Source organism: Phragmites australis, chromosome 1 (assembly GCF_958298935.1).
Source record: "Phragmites australis chromosome 1, lpPhrAust1.1, whole genome shotgun sequence".
NCBI classification, from domain to species: domain Eukaryota; kingdom Viridiplantae; phylum Streptophyta; class Magnoliopsida; order Poales; family Poaceae; genus Phragmites; species Phragmites australis.
The window spans coordinates 15,012,046-15,028,730 of record NC_084921.1 but is presented as its reverse complement, the minus strand read 5'-3'; the positions used below and the strand labels follow the sequence as shown (position 1 = coordinate 15,028,730).

At 42.7% G+C, this 16,685-nt stretch overlaps 1 protein-coding gene across 1 annotated transcript; it reads left to right on the top strand.

Moving 5' to 3' along the window:
* The first annotated feature begins 13,601 nt into the window (after window positions 1-13,601).
* Window positions 13,602-14,931, top strand: LOC133888002 (outer envelope pore protein 16-2, chloroplastic-like). The gene is made up of 6 exons (XM_062328079.1): window positions 13,602-13,877; window positions 13,984-14,052; window positions 14,161-14,192; window positions 14,290-14,323; window positions 14,414-14,481; window positions 14,588-14,931. The coding sequence occupies exons 1-6, from the start codon at window positions 13,700-13,702 to the stop codon at window positions 14,732-14,734; spliced, it is 528 nt and encodes a 175-aa protein (XP_062184063.1). The 5' UTR covers window positions 13,602-13,699; the 3' UTR covers window positions 14,735-14,931.
* The last annotated feature ends 1,754 nt before the right edge of the window (window positions 14,932-16,685 follow it).

Genomic DNA, 16,685 nt, shown 5'->3' with positions numbered 1-16,685 from the left:
CCATTGCTATTCATGAGCCTACACCAAAAAAATCACTCTTAATGAGTGATGATGATGGAGACTCCCCAAAATGCTTCATGGCCAAGAACCGCAAGGTAAAATCTCAATCCAAGCTCCTAGATAGTGATAGTGAGTATGATAGTGATTGTGACAATTTGTTCAAAGGTTTGAATAAAAATGTCATGACTAAAATAAAGGAGCTAATGGATACAATAGATAGTCATGAAGAGACCCTTGAGAGGCAAGAAGACTTGCTCATCCTTGAAAAGGAGAGAAACCTTGAACTCGAGGAGCTCTTTGCTAAAGAGAAAGAAAAAGTTGAGAAATTGTCTAAAGATTGTGATTTAGCCAATTCCTCAATTGCCGAGCTTAAGAGTAACAATTTCGTGCTTCTAGAGAAATTATCTTGTTTAGATGAAAATTATAGAACTCTTGAAACACAAATTGATATTCTTAAGAAAGGCTCTTCTAACTCTAGTGAAGCAATTTTACTATCTAATGCATCTACTAGCAATGGATGTTCTCGTTGTTCTAACCTTGAAATAAATGCTTGTACAACTAATATTGAATCCTTGCAAGCATTACAAAAGGAAAATGAGAGGCTAAATGCTTTGGTCAAATATGGGTGCATCAAAACTTATAAGTCAAAGGATGCACTTTACAAGACTATCCAAGCCAAAGACAATAAACAAAAGAGAGGTCTTGGTTTTGACCAATATACTAGCAAGCCAAATGATCGTGTGGTATTAAATGGAGTGGAATGCCTCAAGTTTGTTAAAGGAGGCAAACAAGTTGATCAACCTACTCAAACAAGGCAACCGAAGGCTTATGCCCCCCAATGTTCTTTTTATGCTTCATACATGCTAAAGAGAGACCACCATGGTAAAGTGGTTGCTCTCTATGTTGGTCCCCGCACAAGAGATAGAATTGTAAAAAGGAATGTGTGGGTGCCAAAAGTGCTTGCGACTAACGCTAAAGGACCCAAACAAATTTGGGTACCTAAAATAAAGGCATAACTTTGTTTTGTAGGCATACTCCTCCGGTGGATCAAGTTGGGTCATTGATAGCGGTTGTACAAATCATATGACCGGAGAAAAGAGTATGTTCTTCTCCTTTGAAGAAAATGGAGGACCTCATGAAAATATCATTTTTGGTGATAATGGAAAAGGAGAGGTAATGGGACTAGGTAAAATTGCCATCTCAAATGATACTTCCATTTCAAATGTCTTGTTAGTAAAATCACTCAATTACAACTTATTATCCGTATCTCAATTATGTGAAATTGGTTATAATTGTCTTTTTACAAATGAGGGTGTGGTCGTCTCTAGAAGGGAGGACGCCTCTATAGTCTTCACGGGCAAGTTGAAGGGTAAACTCTATCTTGTTGATTTTTCAACGGATGGAGTGATGCCTAAAACTTGCTTGATGGCTAAGTCTAGCATGGGTTGGCTTTGGCATCGCCGACTTGCTCATGTTGGCATGAGGAATTTGTCCAAACTTCAAAGGGGTGAACACATTCTAGGACTAACGAATGTGACCTTTGAGAAAAATAGAGTTTGTAGTGCATGCCAAGCGGGAAAGCAAGTTGGAGCATCTCATCCCTTGAAAAATGTGATGACCACTTCAAGACCATTGGAACTTCTTCACATGGACTTATTTGGGCCAATCACTTATATAAGCATCGGAGGTAACAAATATGGCTTAGTTATTGTTGATGATTTTTCACGTTTCACTTAGGTATTCTTCTTGCATGATAAAAGCGAAACTCAAGCCATTCTCAAGAAGTTTGTGAGAAGAGCACAAAATGAATTCGAAGTAAAGATCAAGAGAGTTAGAAGCGACAATGGAAGCGAATTCAAGAACATACAAATTGAAGAGTTTCTTGATGAAGAAGGAATCAAGCATGAGTTCTCGGCTCCATACTCCCCTCAACAAAATGGAGTGGTTGAAAGGAAGAATAGGACTCTAATTGAATCCGCAAGAACAATGCTTGATGAATACAAAGTATCGGATCAATTTTGGGCGGAAGCAATCAACACCGCATGCCATGCCATCAACCGGTTATATTTACACAAGTTGTTGAACAAAACCTCATACGAGCTTCTAACCGGTAACAAGCCAAATGTTTCCTATTTTAAAGTCTTTGGTAGCAAATGCTTTATTTTAAACAAGAAATCTAGAAGTTCTAAATTTGCTCCAAAGGTAGATGAAGGGTTTATGCTTGGTTATGGTTCAAATGCTTACGCCTACCGCATTTTCAACAAAACCACCGGATGTGTTGAAATTGCGAGAGACGTAACATTCGATGAATCTAATGGCTCCCAAGTGGAGCAAGTCGATACAAATATCTTAGGTGATGAAGAAATACCAAGCGAAGCAATCAAGAAGATGGCAATTGGCGAAATCAAGCCCCTAGAACAAGAAAAGACTCAAGAAGCTCAAATAGATAGGGATCAACCATCTTCTTCAATGCAAGTTGAACCATCAATGTCAACCCAAGATCAAGACGACAAGAGATCACAAGATCAACATCAAGACCATGAAGATCCGAACAATTTCTTGAATAATGAAGTGGAAGACATCCAACATCAATCTCAAGTGCCACATCCACGTGTTCATCAAAGTATCCAAAGAGATCACCCCGTGGACAACATCCTTGGTGATATACAAAAGGGGGTAACTACTCGTTCAAGAATTGCAAATTTTTGTGAATTTTACTCTTTTGTTTCCTCTTTGGAACCTTTGAAGGTAGAAGAAGCGCTTGAAGATCCGGATTGGATAATGACTATGCAAGAAGAATTGAACAACTTTAAAAGAAATGAAGTTTGGTCTTTGGTGGAAAGGCCAAAACAAAATGTGATTGGGACAAAATGGGTCTTCCGCAACAAACAAGATGAAAATGGGATAGTAACAAGGAACAAAGCTCGTTTGGTTGCTCAAGGATTCACTCAAATCGAAGGTTTGGATTTTGGTGAGACATACGCTCCCGTAGCTAGGCTAGAGTCAATTCGTATTTTATTAGCCTATGCTACTCACCATGATTTCAAGTTATATCAAATGGACGTGAAGAGCGCATTTCTAAATGGACCAATCTCCGAATTGGTATATGTGGAGCAACCGCCCAGATTTGAAGATCCCAAACATCCCGAGTATGTCTTTAAACTCCATAAGGCGCTCTATGGGCTAAAACAAGCTCCTAGAGCATGGTATGAATGCCTTAGGGATTTTCTTGTCAAAAAGGGCTTTGAAATAGGCAAAGCCGACTCTACTCTCTTTACTAAGAATATTGATAATGATTTATTTGTTTGCCAAATATATGTCGATGACATTATATTTGGTTCTACTAATCAACAATTTTGTGAAGATTTTAGTAGGATCATGACAAGAAGGTTTGAGATGTCCATGATGGGAGAATTGAAGTTCTTTCTCGATTTTCAAATCAAGCAACTCAAGGAAGGAACCTTCATTTGCCAAACCAAGTACATCAAAGATATGCTCAAGAAATTTGACATGGAGAATGCCAAACCAATCAAAACGCCCATGCAAGCTAATGGACATCTTGACCTCAATGGAGAAGGCAAAAGTGTGGATCAAAAGGTATATCGTTCCATGATTGGATCTTTGCTTTATTTATGTGCATCTAAGCCCGATATTATGCTTCGTGTGTGCATGTGTGCAAGATTTCAAGCCGCTCCCAAAGAGTGCCATTTGATGGCCGTTAAGAGGATTCTTCGATATTTAGTTCATACTCCATACCTTGGGCTTTGGTATCCAAAAGGGTCATCCTTTGACCTTATCGGCTATTCGGACTCCGATTATGCCGGTTGTAAGGTGGATAGGAAGAGTACTTCGGGTACTTGCCAATTCTTGGGTAGGTCCTTAGTGTCATGGTCATCCAAGAAACAAAACTCCGTAGCTCTATCCACTGCCGAAGCTGAATATGTTGCCGCGGGAGCATGTTGTGCTCAACTCCTATGGATGAAGCAAACTCTAAGAGACTATGGCCACAAAACTCCCAAAATTCCCCTTTTATGTGATAATGAGAGTGCCATCAAAATAGCCAACAATCCCGTACAACACTCAAGAACCAAGCACATAGATATTAGACATCATTTCTTGAGAGATCATGCAACAAAAGGGGATATTGACATTCGCCATGTGAGAACCGAAAAACAATTAGCCGATATCCTCACTAAACCACTAGATGAGCAAAGGTTTTGTGAGTTGAGAAGTGAATTAAATGTCCTAGATTCTCGGAACGTGGCTTGAACTGTTGCATACACTTGCTTGTTGTAGATTTATAGCTTTTCTAGTTAAGAGTTTGCGAAAACTGCATTTTGAGTGTTTTTTCTCAAAATTATTTGGATTTTTTGATCTCCCGATCATAATTTGTAACTTGTGATCATAGTTATGTAATGATGCTTGATTGGCTGATCACATTTGACAAATTAATCCTCTTGTCCAACTTCTTCCTTCCAGTAAATCCTTTTCAATTTTTCCTTCAGCTCTAAAATCTGCTGTGACAGTTCCAGGTCCCGGAATGTCCGGTGTTCACCGGAGTATCCGGACCTGACACTGTTCACAGACTCAGCGTTATTTCGTTCTGCTTCCAGTTACCGGACAGTCCGGTGTTCACCGGAGTCTCCGGTACCTGTGTCAGGACCGGAGTCTCCGGTCTACACCGGAGTTTCCGGTGTCTCCAGAATTCTATATATTTCCCCAGCCCGAACAGTTACCTCTTCCCATCTATTCTCTTGTCCTCTCTCCAAACGACCTTCTCTCCGGCGATTTTGAGAGGGACTCAAGGATCTTCAAGTCTTGCTACGATTCTCTCTTGGATTAAAGGCCGGAATCTCCGGAAATCTCTATTTCTCAAAAATCCCCGGAGGATTTGAGCTCAAAGGTACCGTTTTCATCAATCTTCCCGATCTCTCAATGCTCTTGTCTAGAGTTATTTTCCTTTGGTAGAATAGTTTCTAGTACCCTCTAGAACTCATTCCCAAACTTGTTTCATCTCTAGTTGGCCATATCTTCAAAACCCTAGCTTGTTAGGATTTCTGTCGGGGCAGACCGGAGTCTCCGGTGTACACCGGATACTCCGGTATCAGCCTGAAATTTCTGCTTTTCCTGTCCAATCTTTTATTCCTCAAATTGTTTATTCATTTCATTGCTTCTAGGTGCTCTTGCAATGGCCGGAGACCGTTTTGAGAAGGGTCGCACTTTTGAGAGGAAGAAGAAACAAAGAAGTGATCCCCGCGCTCAAGAATCAAGTGCTCCTGCCCAATCAGAAGATAGCGGAAGTGGCCATGCTAGTGGTGAAAGAGTTCGCAAAATAGCCGCAAGTGGTGGTATTCACATCGAGGAAGGCAGAGTTGCTGGAAGTGGTGACAGGGACCTTGTGACCATCTGCCGAACCAAATCTCAAGCTATGCGAGGCCGAGAGTCTGCAAGGGGAAAGGGGCCAGCCAAAGTAACTGCAGGAAGAGGTCGAGGAACGATGCCTTCTACTGAAGAAAGAGGCAAAGGTGCTGCACAAGATAGCTCATCTGAATCCGAGGATAATGAAGAAGAACAAGCTGATGAAGTCATTGGTCCCTTAAAGCTTCACAGACCTCGGAGAATAGCTTCTGTTGTTGATGCTCCAAAAAGGACAGTAAACTACATGAAGAATGTATCAAGGGTTGTTAGTGAAAGGTTAAACAACCCATATGTTTTTGAAAAGAATGTTGCCGATTATCGTTTCTGGAATGACTTTCAGGCAGACTTCTATGAAACGGTAATTTTGGCCAAGAAGAAGCCTATTACTCCCATGCTATGGATTGATTGGGATTATATGGCCAGGAAGAACAACCCAGTGTTCACTGAAGTGATTGCAGCATGTGAGAGCAAAAGGGTGAAAGATATTATGGCTTTCAGATATGATTGGTGCGAGGAGGTTATTGCACAATTCTATGCCACAGTGTGGTTTGAGGGATGTGAAAATCCCATTATGCACTGGATGACAGAGGGAGTCAAATACAGGATCAGTTTCAGAGGCTTCGCTCACTACTTCCATCTAGATGTCAGAGATACTTCCAGGGATCAGGTTCACAATGAGAATCAACTGACATTAGAAGAAATTGGGTTCATGTATCTAAATCATGGACGAGTTGAGTTTGGGAAACTCACAGGGATGAGGCCTTTCTATCGATGTTTGAACTCCCTATTCCGGCTCACCTTGGCACCCAAGAGTGGGGATGCAACTACAGTTCAAAGTATCTCCAGAAATCTACTTGCAGCCATGTCAAATGATCATGCTCCTTTCAGCGTGGCTCACTTTCTATGGGAGGAAATTGTTTTTACATCCAAGTCGCCTATAAAAAGTTGTGGATATGCTCCTTATCTCATGTTTATCATTGAAAGGATATCCAAAAAGACTTTTGTCAAGGAGATCAAGCATGAACCATACAGAATGAGGCCCTTGAACATTCAAGCTCCATCTCCTTCTCCATCTCCTCCTCATGCTCCTCCTAGCTCAAGACCGTTTGCCTCGAGACGCGCTCCACCTCGAGGGTCTTCTTTCATCAAGAGTGCTCTCAAAGCAATTTTCAAGATTTGCACTCACAATGCCACTGAAATCAAAAATCAAGGTGCTCGCTTAAAGAAAATGGAGAATCGTCAGAAACAAATGTACACATCCATGAATCTCCAACCCCCTTGCTCTCCTATTGAGTCAGATGAAGCGGAGAGTGCACCTTTTGAGGTTGAGAACCCTTGGGCATGGTATGATGAAGCTCAAGCAGCAGCCGAAAGTTCTCAACAACAAGCTCAAGACGATCCCTCTGACGGCAACGAAGGAAGTGAAGACGAGGAAGAAGATGATGAGGAAGATGATAGCAGCGAGTAGGCTCTCTATCTCTTTTTGGTGCTTGATGCCAAAGGGGGAGAGATAGTTATCCTTTATCTTAGTTTCCTTAGTTTTGGTCTCCTTTAAATCTCTTTCGCTGTTGGACAATTGGATTCTGGATTGTGATGAACCTTGTGCTATTTAATTTCATAAGACCTTTATGTTAGTATGATGATTGTTGTTCTTTCATTAGTTTTGTGTGCTCTATGTCTTTTCATAATCTTTTGCATCCCACGGATTCTAGGATATAGGGGGAGCTCTTGTGTTCCACTTCCTAAATAAATGCATTGTTGCTTAACTTTGCTTAGAACAATGCATACATTTAGGGGGAGCTTACCATATCTTCTAGAATTTAAAACCTTTTCATATATCCTTATGTATCCTTTAATCGTGTTGTCATCAATCACCAAAAAGGGGGAGATTGAAAGTGCATCTAGGCCCCCTAAGTGGGTTTTGGCTTATTGATGACAAAACGATTAAAGAACTAACGTGCTTTGTGAGTATTGAACAGGTATGAGCATTAGTTGTGAAGGTAAATAACGTTTGACGCCCGTCGAAACAATTGAAGAATCAACGAAGGATATAAAATAGGGCTTAAATTCTTTTTACTTTTGCAATTGAGTCTAGGATAGATTTTTTCCTAGATGGATGAATTTATTTGCTCGATTAGTGTCTCAATGCTCAAGAGATCCTTTAGAATCACCCAATTGAGAGACACATTCACTCACGGACACGAAACTCTTTCTGAAAATTCTCTGAGTCCGGAGTCTCCGGTGTTCACCGGATACTCCGGTACTCAGCGCTCAGCCGGAGTCTCCGTGCTAGCCTCCGGCAGAGAGTCTCGGCTTCGGGTTAATCTTTTCAAGGAAAAAGACCGGAGTCTCCGGTGTTCACCGGATACTCCGGTAAAATGTTTTGTTTGCAGTCGGAGTCTCCGAGGTAGACTCCGGCAGAGGCTCTCGGTTAGCTTTCAATCTTTTTGATATTTAATAGGAAAGACCGGAGTCTCCGGTGTTCACCGGATACTCCGGTACCTGAAGATGCCGGAGGGTCCGGCTAGTCTCCGAACTTAATCTTCTTGGAAAGACTGTCAGGACCGGAGACTCCGGTGTTCACCGGAGACTCCGGTAATTAAACAGAACTGTAACGGCTAGTTCTGACACGTTCGGTGACCGTTCTGACGTCGTTTTTGGATTTAGGACCGGAGACTCCGGTGTACACCGGATACTCCGGTAAGCTCTGACAAAAACAGTAACGGCTAGTCTGTGAGAGAGTGCTATAAATGCCCCCTCTCTCCATAGCATTTAGGGCTTGCTGTGGCTGGTTTCCTTGAGACCTCTTGAGCACTTTAAGAGCATTCAAAGCCTCTCCAATCATCTCTAGAGCCAAATTTGCAAAAATTTGAGAGTGTGGGTTTGGAGAGAGTTCAAGCCACTTGAGCATTGAGTTCTTCATCGAGTATTTTCTGCGATCATTTCCTTTGAAGCTTTGGGTTTCTAAAAGGAAAGGAGTTGCCCGAAGAGCACCCAAAACTTGTGGTGTGCCTCGGGAAGTTTGTAAGCACCTTCATATTGAGTAAGAATTTCTAGCTTGATCTTTGTGGTCGCTAGAAGAGGATAGGGTTGGAGAAGACCCGGCTCTTTGTGAGCTCCTCAACGGAGACGTAGGCACTTCTTTGCGAGGTGGCCGAACTCCGGGATATATTCTCGTGTTCTATTTTGTGAAACTCAATTGATCGTGTGCATTTAATCATTTGTCATTTAAATTGCTATAGTATCAATCTTGCTAGTTTTATTTGTTGTTCTAGCTTAGTAACATCTTCTTGACCTAGTGCATCTCATAGAATCTAGCTGTGATACTCAGTGCAAATTTATTCTTAATTTTCCTGTCAGGCCGGAGACTCCGGACTAGACCGGAGTATCCGGACCATACCGGAGTATCCGGACTTCACCAGAATATCCGGCAGTTTAATCCGCTGTTTTTAGTTTTAAATTTCAGAAAAGCCTATTCACCCCCCCTCTAGGCACTTTCACTATCCAGGTTCTAGCCTAGTTGAGTTCTAAAGTATTTTCTCTGGTCAATTCTACTTGCATGCTAAATCTATTCTATCAAAATATGGATATACACTATACAAAGGGTTCTAAACTTGAATTGCACCCTAAATTATCATAGTTCCCTAGGACAATTCAATGGGGTTTCTCCAGGTTTACCCGGAATATTCGGGTCAATTTGGATTATCTGGGTTGTCCAGAGAGGCTGCTTCAAGGGGGAAATCTCAACCGATTTGATTTGCAAGCTTCTCCAAACCAAATGGAAACATGTTTAAGAGAGTTTATAAAGTCTAAAACTCACTCACCAACCTAGCAACACGATTCCTAACTCAAATCGCACACAAATCATCATTTTAGCTCTAAAGCTCAAGAACTCAAGAACTTTACAACTGAAGCTTCAAACTCGGGATTCATTCAACCAAAACTTGCATCTATGCTATGGGAGCCTAGGAGACTCACCCAAGATACTTTGCCAAGCTTGGGGACCGTCGGTTGAAGGAGGAAAATATTGGAAAGAGGAAGAATGCCGGTGCTCCTTGTGCTTCAACCAAGAACGCTAAAAGACATCAAAACCAGCTCGAATCCTTCTGGAAAACAAAAATTAATTGGATGGATCGATAGCTCATGAGCTCGTGATCGCATGAGTACCATATGCATACCTGGATTCCTTCTCTTGAGGTGGGATTTTGGGGGAGAATGAGAGAGGGAGCTTGAGAGGGAGCTCCTTGGCTTGTGGCCAGTGGTGAGCACGGGAGTGATAGAGAGAGAGAGAGCACGGGGAGAGTGAGAGAGTGGTTGGGTGGCTGCCCATAGAGAGGGAGAGATGGGTGGTGGGGCCACATGTGGAGCCCACGTGTTAGAGAAAATGGTCTATTTTAACTGTGAATTTCATTCTTTTCTCTCCCGAAATTCTTTCTCTCATCCGATTGACTTTAAACGAATTTCACTAGCGTTCCAAAATAAATTACCTCAAAACTAACCATGACACTAATGACACATAATTAGACTTAATCATACGATTATTTGGGACGTGACATGCTCATAGTGTTCCCTAACCTCGGAAGCCATACTTGCAAATCACATGTCAATTATAAGTCACACAACATGAATTTAACAAAACACAATTTGTAACAATATACTTGGAAACATAGAATAACTGTAAATTACATGATACTTATGAGTCAAACAACACGAATGTAAAAAAATACAGTTTGTTACAACATACTTTGAAACTTACAATAACTGCAAATTACACTACAATAATTAGTCACACAACACCATCATTCGACACACGATCACGACAAGGACGTGGACGTCTCCCATTAGTTTCTACGCCTAAAGGACCTACTTCACATTGGTGCCGCCTATCTCCTTTTTATTACACTTGCTGCTCTATTTCACAAGACGATTGACTTTAGACTAGTCCATGTCATTTTGCATGCGCGTAGTCTTGCGGTGGCCTGACTTCAGCTTCATCGTGTCTGGATTTGGGAGTTACCATTTCTCTAGTCCACGTTTTTTTGTTAACATACCAAATATACTGAACCCATATAGCTCATGGTTCCATGTGGCCATGATAGCTTTCTTCATAAAATACTCAAATACATACATACGAGGCACCAACCGAATCTCAGCACAAGCAGCAATCACATATGAGCACAGTTTGTGAAGCAATCTTGGCTTTTGTCATGGCCATATTCATGCATCATTCCTAAGAACAGACTCCCGCACACTCCTCTCACGATCCCCTCCTGCCAACCTTTGTCCCAACAAGGAATTTCAATTGGTTCTCTGCAGTACCCATGGGCCTAACCCGGTTTATCTATGCCTTCTTCGATGCATTGGTCATGTATTGAGTCACATTGGACCCATATATCAACTGATTGTTATTCATTGCCGCTAACACTACTACGTACCGATCCATGAAGTACTTGCATGTCCCATTCAGAAAAAAATCCACAATAATGACAATTGGGGGTCCCCTCACACCATGCATGACCCAATTGTACACCTCATCTATTTGTCAGCATGATACCATACGTAGCCCCCCTCAGTGTCATACTACAAAGCACACTTCTCCTTTAGCTAATGCTCAATCCTCCTTTGTAAGTCTGCATGATCTAGTGGGATCTGACCAAGAGCCACAGTGAGGTCCTCCTCTCCCATCATCGGCCTCCTTTCTATCACTTCAGTTTGCTTTGTGATCAGCTTATCAAGTCTTTGCCACAGAGCATTGAACTTTCGCTGCTGATTCTGACTACACAACCTCTTAAAAATATTCATAAACTACTTGTTCTTAAGCTGTCTAAAAAAATTTGTACCTAAATGCCTCGTGAGCTACTTGCTCTTCAAGTCTGACCACATGACTTTGACTTGACGTTGTACTGAACCATGCTGCATATCAATGATTGTTTGCATAATCCCTACATACTGGTCATGTATAACACAAATATTCGATCGATTCATCATAACAATAAGGTTTAGGGGCTCTAGGAACCAATGCTAGCTATCTGTGTTTTCACTCTCGACAAAGGCGAACACCACTAATAATACTTGGTTATTTCCATCTATTCCAATTGATGTGAGTATCTGACCCTTGTACTTCCCGGTAACGAACGTGCCATCGATACAAAGGATAGGGCGACAATGCCTGAAAGCTTGAATACAAGCTTTGAAGGCAAAGGATGTTCACTGCAAGACACACATACCAGGCCGAGGAGTAGTGCACGATGTCATAGTAACTTCCAGGGTCTCTCTGACAAATGGTTGGGAGTAGACATTGCACATTATCATACATACTTCGTACATCTCAAACCTCATCTCCACTGCCTTTGTGTAACTAATTGTGTAATGATATTTCTCCTCAATTGCCCTAATTATTGATTTGGGCTCATAGTGCATGTTATCCACGATTTGCGAGTACATGACATTAGCAACAAAATTGGACGATAGGTTTCTTTGCTCCTTCTTCAATTTCTCTAACTAACAAGTATGCTCTATCACTATTGAGCCCTCCTAGAAATCAATCCACTTTCCCTGGAATGTGTGCACCCACCACGGGCAATAGCCATCTCATACTACATATCATACTCCTTTATGCTGTACTTCACAACTTTGAACTACCTCCGAAGAGATGCCACCCATTAAACCACAACACCCTTGATAGCCTGGATGCTAGGGTACCTAGCCCCTTGGCACACCTCGTTCTCATTATACTCTCATGGCATATTGTAACCATCACTCACAACTAGGATTGCAAAACCATGATTGCTCCACTCCGCGGGAACATAATCACCATTCTCATCATCCGAGTTGTCATCTTTTGGAGCTTGCTGGTACTCTTCATCCCCACTCCATCAGTTAAACTATATCAGGGATGAGTTCCCCCTCATTAGCCACACCCATTGGTTGCATCACCGGAGCTGAGGTCTGCCCAGCATCCTATTCTGGAGTTGCAACTAACACTGTTTTGTCATTCTTCGCAACTGTATTTGGTCCACTTTCGTGTTCAGCATGTAATTCCCCAACTTCTTGCCTGTACCTAGCTCGAGCAAGCAACACAAGTGGCAAACCACGCGCAGTTTCCACCTCCAGATACCTCCTCCAATTCGAGGTTCCATTTAGCAGCATCAACTTTAGAAAACCTTTACTTGCACGGCTCAGTATAACCCTAATTGCCAGCTTATGTTGCTAGGATCCAATTTGAAACCCACATTAACTAGTTGCACACCACCTAAAATTCATTTTTATTGCTCTAGCTATTTTCTTATCTACTAAATAAAATCTTGATAAATCTATCATATCCAAACCATAAGCAATCTATCATTCTCCAAAGAAAATCTTAAAATACAACTTATCTAACATATAGATCCACGATAAAAAAAAATTATACCATTATTTGAGCCTACAACAACTAAATTCGAGAATGAATACTAAACCCTAAGTACTAACTCTAAAATAAAAATACTACAAATATTGTAGCTCTAAATACCTCAAACAATTAATCCTACCTATCAAATCCTAGATCTCATTGTTACTCTATCTTACTTAAAAACCTAACAATAATTTCTAAAAAAAATACTATGTCAAAAAATAATAATACAACTACTCGTAAATTACGTGCTCCCATATCTCAACCTAGATCCGGTAGCTAATCTAATAGAGTTAAAAAGGCAGTAATGAGATTACCTAAAATTACCGACAATGAAAATCGAATCTGGCAGAGCTCCGTCGCTCTTCTCTTCCTCTCCCTCTGTGGCGGCAATGCATGCCATGGTGACATCCTCGCTTTCTGATTGGGCAAGTATATTGATCGCCGACGAGATTTATTTCCCTCTGAACACCCTCTCTGAAAGCGCGGTTTTAATAAACCTCGCCCAAACGGACGGGAAGAGCTTTTTTTTTTTTTTGAACGGACGTGAAATAAAAAAAAAATCTCAGCAACAGGCCTCGCGCGGCGCCTCGGCCTCCAGGCCGTCGTGATACGCGCCGTCCACCCCGCACCACGTGCCGAGGTTGTCAGTGCGCGGAAAGCCCTGGAAACCCTCGCCGTGCCCACGCACCCCCGGAGCGCTCGCCACGACCGCGGACACGTGCCGAGCCTCGTACACGCGTCCCCTGGCCCGCCTCGCGGCAATAAGCCTCGACTGCTCGGCGCATCTCTCCCACGGTGGTGTGCTAGTGCCTAGTGACTGGTGAGTAGCGCGTGCCTAGGCAGCGCGAACGAGCACAGGCGAGAGGGGAAAGCGAGGTACTTGGAGAGATGGCCAGCAGGCTGGACACGCGGACGCTGAGGGACGAGGTGGCGAGCATGGACAAGCGCTGGCTCCTGGACCTCGGCCACCCGCTCATCAACCGCGTCGCTGACAGCTTCATCCGCGCCGCCGGGGTCGGGGCCGCCCGGGCGGTCTCTCGGGAGGCCTACTTCGTCACCGTCGAACGTACCTACTACGCCACACCATCTTGCAGCACGACACTCTGCTATATGCATATGTACGAGTGAGAGAGGCAACGACTGGTGCTCATGCATGGTGGCACGTTCTGCAGGGCTTTCAGGAGACTCGGCTGGGTTGGACGCCAACGGCCCCAAGAGGAGCCATTTCTCCAGCATCAGAGGTACGAGCAATCTGAATATGAAAGGAGACAATCTCCGGCCTTCTCGTCCTCCCCATCTGCATTGATCCGGAGCTGACATGTTTGATGTTTGTTTCGCCATCACCACAGGGGATGATGGCCAGAAGTCGCTCGACGCAGTGGTAACTGGCCAAATAGCAGCAGCTCACACTGAGATTTCTTCTGCTGCTTAATTCTTGCCCCATTGATTCTTACTGTCAATTGTTCACAACTTTGCAGGGAAAATCGGCTGCCAAGGAGGCATTCCAGTGGGGTGAGTGTTCAAGCAGTTACAGAGGAAAACTGCTATATCTTCTCTTCTCTTAAAAAATAAATCTCAAGTACAACCCTGTTCTTCTGGCAGGTTTGGCGGCCGGGGTTCACTCTGGGATAACGTACGGCTTAAGGGAGGCTAGAGGATGCCATGACTGGGTTGGTGCCATTTCCTAATCTAATCATTGGTTTTAAATTGCAGATCAAACAATAAAATGAACAGAAAGTAACCAATTGCTGATTCCGTGTGCATCTGGTTCTGCAGAAGAACAGTGCGATCGCTGGTGCGATTGCCGGCGTGGCGGTGGCGCTGACGGGGGACGCAAGCGGGCGCTCCGACATGATCGTCCATTTCGCCATCACCGGCGCCGGGCTCTCCGGTGCTGCGAGCCTGCTCTCCGGCGTATTCTGAGCACAGGATCGACACGGGGTGGTGTACGGTTAGGTTCGAGGGTTTAGCATAAAAGTTGCATTTCAGCTCATCGACCCTAAATGGAATGTGTTCCAAGATCCATGTTTAGCTTCCTGCTAGTCTGGCACTATGCACTTCCAATGTAATCGTTTCTTGGTTTATGTGTTTCTAAGACACTTCTAAATTTATCATTTCGAGCTCAAATCTTGTTCATAGGCTAGAGATGCGTAGAAAAGACGGCCGTGTGAACTTATGTCGTATGATCCATCCATCCCTGTGGTTCGAGAAAGGGCAAAAACCTTCTTCCTGACTAGATATGACCAGAAAAATACGGCAACATTACTGTGGATTCGAGAACAATGTAAAAGCAGTGTAGATTTGCAATATCCATAAAGGAGAAGAGAGTGAGCTCCATGCAACGGGTGTATACCCCGGAGCACCGACTTGTATCGCACTCGCTGTTCCACGATCTAACCTAACCAAGAAATACTCCTTGCACAACCAGAGCTTACGGATGGCGTGCTCCAACTGATGTCATTTGTTTCTTTTTTTAACGCCGGACCCTCTAACCCTGGGCCTACTTTAGAGGCCAATTTGGAAGTGTGCCGGGTCTCGAGGGTCTCGAGCCCTTTCGACATCTCTCTTGGTGCCGAACCACCCGGCACCATGCCTGTTCGCTGATGTCATTTTCTGATATGTTTTCTTCGCAATGCCTCTGCAATGGATGCGAAAGGATACACGCTAATTTGCAGCAAAAAATTAGGGAGGCAATGATCTTTATCTAGTGAACACTTCTCTCAATAAATTTTAAAATCTACCCACAATTTTTTAAAACTAGTTTGATAATATTGAAATCATGTCGAACAATTTTCAAACCTATTCGAACCTAGTTTAACATTGTCCGAAACCTAGTTCAATATTTTCTGAATGTTTTCTAAAACCTAGTTTGATAAAATGAACAGGACCTTTTAAGAGGAATTGCGGGTCCAAGAAAAAAGCATTCCTTTTTAGAGGAATTGTGGGTCTTCTTAATCCTTCATTGGGCACAACGAAAAGGCATTTTCGCTAATTATGCCGTGGCTGTAGAAAATAGTTATTTTTATCCAAAGGTATCAAGCTCACGCACAGGAGATGGGAAAATTGTCCACCCGGATTTATTAATTGCAAATTCTTCCTCAGCTAGTTAAAAAATGGACTGTTTTCCTTCCCATTGTCGTAAGTGAAAAGAATTGATAGTTTCTACCGATACCATATCTATTATCAGTTTTTAGTCGGAACCTTAGGTGGTTCTTGAAGAAACATAGCGAAATAAATTATCTGTAGTAAAAGTCAAAACAAAAAGATTGTATTTTCCCATCAATGACAATGTCAGATGAAGAATAATTCCGCACAGACGATTCACTACTAGTTACTTTTCATAGAGTATTCCCACTCAACAAAGAGCGGGTCGTTATGAATAGGATTCTTCCCACCCTTGAGAAGTAGGCTGGCAGAAAGAAAAATCTTTTCTCTGATTGCCAAATTATGGTTATAGGGATTGACCCTATGGCTAGTGTTTTCCTATCAAGACGAGAAAGGAGTGACCCATTTTTTATGTGTTGGTGTTCTATATGACCATTCTGAATGGTCGGGGAGAAGTAGCTCGATTTCGGGGTGAACTTCTAGTCAAATTGAAGGAAGTTATTTGGAGCTCATCTTCTAGATTGAGAACATCCCCGGGCATTGGATTTAGGCTTCACCCCCTCATTTTCTAGCTGCCCAGATTGAATTCCTCTGGGAACAACTAAACTACTATTACCCAAAGGAAACTGCTTAGTCGATGGAAACTCTCAATGTCTTGTGCCTCCGCTCCTAAGCTAACTAACGCCCTCACCACCATCAATGCATGGTGTTCTTCGAATGATTCTTACTCTTGATTGTGTAGATGTTATTGATTGTAAACCCATATTAG

Excerpts from the sequence above, each read along its gene's own strand:
- LOC133888002 (XM_062328079.1), top strand. The coding sequence starts at position 13,700 with ATGGCCAGCAGGCTGGACACGCGGACGCTGAGGGACGAGGTGGCGAGC. Across the intron at positions 14,053-14,160 it reads CCATTTCTCCAGCATCAGAG|GGGATGATGGCCAGAAGTCG; the intron begins GTACGAGCAATC and ends CCATCACCACAG. Across the intron at positions 14,193-14,289 it reads AGAAGTCGCTCGACGCAGTG|GGAAAATCGGCTGCCAAGGA; the intron begins GTAACTGGCCAA and ends ACAACTTTGCAG.